Source organism: Ostrea edulis, chromosome 2, assembly GCF_947568905.1.
Source record: "Ostrea edulis chromosome 2, xbOstEdul1.1, whole genome shotgun sequence".
NCBI lineage: Eukaryota > Metazoa > Mollusca > Bivalvia > Ostreida > Ostreidae > Ostrea > Ostrea edulis.
Genome location: NC_079165.1, coordinates 55,959,502 through 55,967,893, shown reverse-complemented (window position 1 = coordinate 55,967,893; position 8,392 = coordinate 55,959,502). Strand labels below are relative to the sequence as shown.

The following is an 8,392-nucleotide window of genomic DNA, read 5'->3' as shown; positions in this document are numbered from 1 at the left end:
TGAGTGTTCTACCATCTGGTGATTTTCATGTAAATTCGTGGATGTTTCTGTGCGGGGAGATGATATTTCCAACGATCAGTTTGTTGTTTTAACAGGCATGGAGAAGTCTCTTATTGATGGTTCCGCATGGGTGCTGTCTTGGTGGTTAGATTCCACTGTTATATCCCTAGTAATGAAATTTCTTGCAGTTTCTGTAACAAGTGAATGTTTTACAGTATGGGGTTGTTAGCCCCATATCTGACCTCCACGCTGGAAGACTGGGTATTACCTCTGGGTTTTCCGTCAGTAGATTATTGCATTTACCCTGCTAATGGATGTCATCTTTCCGGTTTCCTATCCTGGTTCTCTCCCATAGCCTTTGGCGATCTAATGCCAATCACAAGGCAGTGATACTATTGATCCATGGCTGGGGACCAGGTTTGCAGGTTTCAGGGTGTGTTCATACACCAATGGGCCGTGCAGGCTGTGCATTTCGGGACCTAACTTCCTTCTAGACCTTGTGTTTTAACCTAAGACCACAATGACGTATTATTATGACTAATCACAGCCCTGTTGTTATTGGTATGAAGATTTTCAAAGATATTTCTCTATAAATTCCCATGTAATACTTTAATCTCCTACTGTGGTCCCCCTTACTTCAGGGGACCACTAACTTGTGATATACTGATCACTAGAACTTCATTAAGTAGTAATCTAACTGGACGTAGTTTCTGTACCAAAACCTTTGATAATCTGACTTGTAAATCTTCTAACGTTGTCTACGCCATTGAGTGTAACCTGTATGGCTTAATGTATGTGGGAGAAACCAAGGGTTTACTTAATAAAAGAATATCGGGGCACATATTTCAAATTAATAATGGTGGTAACCAACTTCTTTACAAGCATTTTAATGCACCGGACCACTCCATCTTGTCCATGAGGGTAAGGATTTTAGAAAAAAATCACCACCACACAAACAATCCAACATTAAGCACCCCTTTTCGTAGTCAACGAACGTAGACACTGGATCAGGAACCTAGGCACTGCATTTCCATATGGATGCAATGATAATGTATATGATGTGGGAAATTTGACTAGTCCACAAGGAAATAACGTGAATGTGATGGGACTCTTTCCCAATACCCAAAGACGGAAACGCAGTCATGGACATTGCTGGATCCAGTAAGTGCTCTACCAAGCCCCTATCTTTGCTCCTCACGAAAATATTAACAGCTGTGAAGGAGAAACTTCAAACTTACTGTGCGACTACATATGCCAGAAGTGGTGTTAATCAAATGTGGATTCTAAAAAAAATCTAAAGAACTTTTAGTAAACTTGAAATCGCAGAATTTTTCCCAAATCAATAACATTAAAACCTATGACTTTTCAACACTATACACGACCATTCCTCGCGATAAATTAAAGACTAGACTTTTTGACATCATAGACAGTTGCCTCTTCAACAAAAACGAAAAACGGAAATATTCATATCTAGTGATCAGTAATTCAAAAACTTACTTTGTTGAACACCACTTTGATTCCACGCACAAGTATTCTTAAATTGAAATAACAATTATGCTAGAGTTCCTCATTGACAATATCTTCGTGGTCTTTGGTGATCAGATCTTCCAACAGTCTATTGGAATTCCCATGGGCACGAATTGTGCTCCTATGTTAGCTGACCTGTTTCTATATTCATATGAAGCAGAACAGTATATGCCAATTTCATAGACTTCGCCAAGGCATTTGACAGTATCCATCGACCTGCAATGTGGAAGATCATGGCACACTACGGAATACCAGACAAGATCATATCCATCATCAAGATGCTCTATCAGGACTTCCAGGCCAGAGTAATCTGTGGCACAAACCTCACGAACAGCTTCCCACTACAGACTGGAGTGAGACAGGGATGTTTACTATCTCCCCTACTTTTTGTGATGTGTATTGACTGGGTGATGAAGAAGACAACCAGTCAGAACAACAAGGGATTGCTTCGGACATTTGAAAAGTCTCTAGAAGATCTAGACTTTGCAGATGACATCGCACTCCTGGCTCATCGTTTCCAACACATCCAAGGGAAGACAACCGACTTGGCAAACTACGGCAGCCAGATAGGTCTCAACATCAACGGCGGAAAGACGAAGATCATGAAAGTTAACAACAAAACAGAAAGAGAAGCGACTATTGGGAACAACGTAGTAGAGGAAGTGTCAGAGTTTGTTTACCTCGAAGCGGATTATAAAAAAGCGTAAACTGACTCAAACCAGGTTATACTCGTATAACTTACCCCAGAATTAAAGTCATTCCTTATAATTTAATGCAAGAGACAAAGATGGTAACCTTCGTTTATAAAAATGTACATAAACTCGGAAAAATACAAGTCAACCAAGCCGCGCAATGATTTACTTAGCAACAGCGACACGAAGCGTCTAGCTGCGAAGCCGAAGGTCGCCATCTTTAATCTTAGTTCTACGGAGCTTAGCCATTTATCAAAATATTGTATCGAAAGTGAAGTTTATCATGATAAAAAATATCTGTAGACTATCCATGTAATGCGTATTTCGCTGCCCTTTAGAGATAGAGATCGACTTTGAAGTCGCTCATCTCCGACAGATTGAGAAAATACGGGAAATTGCATTGTTTAGGCCTACTCAAAATAAATCTTCAAATATCAGAAAATGCAATAATTTACGGCTTTCAACTCTGTGAAAACTTCTACTAGATGAAAACTTACCCTTGTATGCAATGCTGTCGCTAATAGTAAATCCGACACAAAAAAATATGTAAGCAAGTAACAAATAGCGATCGACATGTCAATGTGTCTGACGTCATGTGATAAAGTGTGACGTATGAATTTTTGTTTGCTTTGTTGAAAGACGGATCAAGGAATGAAACAACGCCCCCCTCCTTTTCCCCAGTGAGAAATGTATTTCAAAATGAACAGGGTAATGCTTACTTGGCAAATCATTAATTCGAATATAATATCTTTGTTTTAATCTATCAATAGTATTATTCGACCATACATGTTATACATGATACAGAGTAAGATGTTTTACAAAAGTGATTTGCGTACAAGTAGGCCTAGATGCTAATATTGACAACGAGAAAACAACATGTGTATCAAACCGCAGTATCTTATTGTGCAAGTTGACTTTCTATTCCATAGAAGGATGAAAACAGTGCTGCGATGTAAATTTAGAGAGAGAGAAAACAAAAATAGTTCCGACATCTGGTTGTCAAGGGTGTGTGTCCCAATACCACACCAGGTTATACAAAAATAACTTGCGTTCCTCAATTAGAATTTGATCAATCAGAGACAATGATACAATAAGAATTATATATATATATATATATATATATATATATATATATATAGTATTGGTTTACTACACAGATTCAACTCAAGAAAAACGAATAGGCAAATTTTACGATTTCAAAATGAAAATGAAAATTTGAAGCTATCAAATCAAAATCAATGTTTTCTGCGCAGGTCATTAGATGATGAGATAAACCCTAATTTTATTTGATACGGTAGAAAGCATAATTGTTTTGTAGAATTATTACATATGTTCGAAATGGTTGTTTTATAACGTTGTTGACTTTGTAATGAAGTACCGTATTTGTATCGAATTTTGATTGTTGTCGGTCTTTGTTCTACTAGACCAGGCAGCAGTCATGTAATGTCAAGTATGGTGGAGTTTGTGATTGTATAATATGATGGGCACAGGGGTAATTTTACGATAGGAAACAAAACACAATCTCTACTAGATATTAACAATAGTTAAGCCTTATGTTACATTGACCTGTATGGTAAGTAGAGAAACACAATAAATATTCACAACAATGCTACATGTACGAATATAACTAAATTCACCAATCCATTGTAATCTGCGACTTGCAAGAAGTGTAGTAGAAACAACTCTTCTGTAAATAAAGGAAGGAATTTCCACTGAAGATTATATACTGTACCTTTTGTAGATCAATAAGGTAGTAGTTATTTTTCTGACCCTGATACATAATATCACACAAAATGCAGTACGCAAGCCAGGTACTACTCCTAATGTCCCCAATTTAACAACATCGTAAGTAGTGGGCCATGTATTGGATTGGAATCTGTCCTTCCACCAAATGCTCAGCTAAAGTTCTGAAGATTTTCTGATCATTGCTGACAGCCTCTGTAAACTTCTGCAAACTCATATATGGAGTTTCTAATCATTCGCTCAAACATATTTACATAGACTGATGATAAAACTCAAAATCTGGAATAGACATACCGATAGGACTTTAAAAGAGTTACCAGAACACGAGTTAAAGATTCATCGAAAACAACGATCCTGTTCCTGTTACAAAGCTAGATTCACAGGATGACTGATTTAATTCTTTTAAAATAAATAATTGTAACAATTCACTAACCTGGGTACATAAAACAATTTTATGTAAAAAAGGAAATTTATCTTTCTTTTCGTATTTCATATAAATTCAGGTTGTGGACGCCTCGTTGATGTCAGAAAATAGCAGTGCGGCTGAATCAGGTGTATTAGAAAACTTCAAGAAGTTCAATATCATCGCATTGTGGAAACTGTTAGCAAAATTCAGAGATGTCTATTTGGAGGGTCAAGGGTGGAAAATCTCCAATGAAGATGTTGGAATACCATTATGTGAAAGAATTACGATATGGCCAGAAGTGTTTCTAATAAAATCAAAATAATTTTCTAGTATCATGATCATTGTACGAAACCACAAATAAAAATGATAATATTGTTGACTAATTCAGTTAGATGAGAGGTTGGAGATAATGAACAGGGATCAATCTCATGATCCCTACAAAGAATACAACATTAAGAGTTGGAAAACACGGACTCCTTGATTTACCAAAGATGGGATTAAGCACTATTGTCGACCGGTCACACCCACCATGAGCCCTATAAACGGAGTAATCCGTAGTCAAATTCAGTGTGCAAAGAACGGCCTAACATTTGTATATTTATTTGCTGTTATAAAATTAAAAAATTCATTTCAAAATTAAGGATTATCTCCCTCATGCATAGCTCTTATCCTTAGACGAATTTGACTTCACTTTTTTTGGCACGCTGTTTTTGGCTATGATAGCTCTAAAACTTCATTGTTATTTCGGATTTCAAACATTTCGGTTTGTCGAAATGCGCATCTGGTGCATCAAAATTGGTACCGTTTAAGTTTTACATTTGGATTGAAACCCATCAGACAGCGCTAGCATTTGACCCAATGACAGGTTGTACAGGTAAATTAGATCATTATAACGACCATAGAAATTGCGAAATGCTGAGTTTAAACTAAACTGTAGAAATCCATATGTATTATTATTTACTTAGATAAAAACCTCACTGTATCGACTTTATTTTGGATTAACACAATACAAATGACACACGAATACTTAGGAACACTCACTCAGGATACTTCTTTGTTTATAATTCTAAACTTAAAAAAGTATGATATATTGGCGGCATCTTCCTAGGATTTATCTGTTGATTGTTTGATATGCATCCCTGTTTGGTGCCCATTAGTGAACTACAATAACACCTCCCCAACGAAAAACCCACATTATCTACTTTCGAAGAAAGCTTTGCCGCGGATGAAAAATCTTCAGCAGCTGTCAGAATGAGCTGTACAGGAAGTCGAAGGTAAACGCAGTACACTACAATTGTTTCTATTTTTCCATTTCGTATTATCAAAATAAAATCTTTTCTGTTATTAAACCACAACATGTCATATAAACCATCTACTTTCGTTTTGTCGTTTACTTAGTATATATATCTAGTCCAATTGTAATAGCATTTGTTCAACGAATGTAAACGTCTCGAACATCACAGTTGATTAAACGCTCATACTGAAAGTGTAGATAAATGTGAAGTTAGACTGACAATTCCTGTTTTGATGATTTCATGCTAAATGGGCAGGCAGATATAGGCCTATATATATTGTTAATCGGGGGTTATCTTGAAAATGACGTGTCATCTATGCATACGGCTTGAGGGTGGGTAAAGACGTGGTTTTACATTGTATAAAATGTGGGCGAGTGTAATGATTTATGTGAATATCCATAAAAAGTAGGTAATAAAACCAAGGTTCAGAGACATCAAAACATTGTTTGATTTTCTCAATTGTCAAATTTCTCTATGTCGTACATGTACGTGTTGACAATATATTGGATACGTAAAATATCAAAATAACCCAAAAGAAGCAATTATCAAAATTACACCCCACTGGATTCGGAAGATGCTTTATTTCAGCACCGAATGCGTATTTGCTTGTAACATGGAATGGTTTGTAAATACATTGGATAAAGTGTGTCTGCATATTATGATAATTTGTCTGCATAAACTGATTGTTTCGGGATTTACGAGTTCTTTATTCGGATTGTTTCGGGATTTACGAGTTCTTTATTCGGATTGTTTCGGGATTTACGAGTTCTTTACTCGGATTGACTTCCACTTTATGTGGTTTCGATGACTCTTCTTTAATTCTAAGTTCTAGGTTAGCGTTCTCGAAATCATCCATAGCGATAATGATTGATTTTCCTGAAGAATTATACATTTCGTGCATTTTCTCTGTCGCGTTGTTTGGTGGTTATATTCCCCTTCTTCTTGATTATCCTGTAAGGGACTGGATCATAGACTGGTGTCATGTTTTCGTTTTTGAATAGTACATAGCCTCCAATTTCTATGTTACTGTGTCTTCAGTCTTGTATCTGCATTGGTTTCATCAACATTTTTGAGCTTCTCCATGCTGACGAACTAATTCGTTGTTCTGTGTTTGCTTAGTTAGGACAGATGATGGCAGCTTAGTGTTAGCTTCTCTGCAGAATGATAGTCTGAAAAGACTTACTTTTGTAGAGTAATGTGGAGTTGTTCTAAAGTTTCCAAGAAATGAAATCGTAGACTGCTTTCATTTTTTATCTCTCTTGGTTGCTTTGATGTTTTCATCAATGGTTTGTCGAATGTTTCAGCTTGTGCGTTAACTCTCAACCATCTTGGGGTGATTGTTCGAGGCGACATAAGTCATTCTCGTATGTCAACGTCCAGCATCAATGGCGCCTCTTTAATCACTACCATTTGCAAAATCAGTTTGAATATTAGATTTCATTTGTCAGATATGTTAATGCAACCTGAAAGCTGTTGCAATACTCTTTGAAAATGATATAGGATCTACATTTATACATTTTGAAATAAGCGAGTTTAATAAGAATTTAAGAAATCTCAATTTTTATCCCTTCGATATGAAACATAGTCCTCGCCTCTAAAGGAATTGCAACTCAGTGATTTGGTTCCTAAACAACATCAATACTATCGGTCGTTTATCAACATTTGATAGATTTGTACTCCATTATTTCAACAACAACAACAACAAAGAAGAAAGATATGAACTGTTGGAAAAGGTCAACATTGCTGTTGTATTCATTCGCATTTTTACAAATTGACGGGCTGGATTGGATCTACAATATTATGGAGCGCCAAATTAACATAAACTCAAATAATTGAAGATATCTTCAATTATTTGAAGATATCATCAAATCATTTGATGCGCGCAACAATTGAATTAAAGATCTCTTCAAATAATTAATGATATCTTCAATTCTGAATTATTGCGCGCATTAATTGAATTGATGAGAGCATTAATTCTTCAGCTGATTTGATGCGCGCTTTAATTGAATTAATGATCTCTTCAAATGAATTAATGATATCAACAATTGAATTGATGTGCGCTACAATTCAATTGAAGAGAGCAATAATTGATATAATGCGCGCATTAAATCAATTGATGAGAGCAATAATTGAATTGATGCGCGCATTAATTCATTTGATGAGAGCAATAATTGATTTAATGCGCGCATTAATTCAATTATTGCTCTCTTCAATTGAATTAATGATATCTTTAATTCATTTGAAGAGAGCAATAATTCTTTTAGAGAGAGCAACTATATAATTAAAGATATCTTCAATTCAACATATCCACAATTGAATTAATGATATCTTTAATTGAATTGTTGCTCTCTTTAAAAGAATTGATGCGCGCATTAATTCCTTATACAAAAGCATTGTAAATGATTTAAAGATATCTTCAATTGAATTAAAGAGATCATCTAATTATTTATACCGAGCTCTAAATTCATTATTGCGAGCAATATTTCTATTAAATTGATGCTCTCATCAAATGAATTGAAGAGAGCAATAATTGAATTAATGCGCGCATCAAATCTATTATTGCTCTCATTAATTGAATTAATGCGCGCATCAATTGAATTGAAGAGAGCAATAATTGAATTAATGCGCGCATTAAATCAATTATTGCTCTCATTAATTCAATTGATGCGAGCATTAACTCAATTGATGAGAGCAATGATTGAATTGAAGCGCGCATTAATTCATTTGAT

At 35.5% G+C, this 8,392-nt stretch overlaps 2 protein-coding genes across 6 annotated transcripts in view; both read left to right on the top strand.

Moving 5' to 3' along the window:
- The window catches only part of LOC125679224 (uncharacterized), a 15,231-nt gene extending 10,486 nt beyond the window's left edge, over window positions 1-4,745 (top strand). For all 4 annotated transcript variants that reach the window (XM_056154506.1, XM_048918272.2, XM_048918271.2 and 1 more), the window contains exon 10: window positions 4,466-4,745. In XM_056154506.1, the coding sequence (XP_056010481.1) occupies window positions 4,466-4,690 (225 nt within the window). In that variant the 3' untranslated portion in view covers window positions 4,691-4,745. The remainder of the gene's footprint in view (window positions 1-4,465) is intronic.
- Window positions 4,746-5,520: 775 nt separating this feature from the next.
- LOC125679219 (putative leucine-rich repeat-containing protein DDB_G0290503) overlaps window positions 5,521-8,392 on the top strand; it is a 54,664-nt gene continuing 51,792 nt past the window's right edge. Inside the window, exon 1 of one of the 2 annotated variants that reach the window (XM_048918261.2) lies at window positions 5,521-5,642. In XM_048918261.2, the coding sequence (XP_048774218.1) occupies window positions 5,620-5,642 (23 nt within the window). In that variant the 5' untranslated portion in view covers window positions 5,521-5,619. The remainder of the gene's footprint in view (window positions 5,643-8,392) is intronic. The other variant, XM_048918262.2, reaches the window with a different exon arrangement.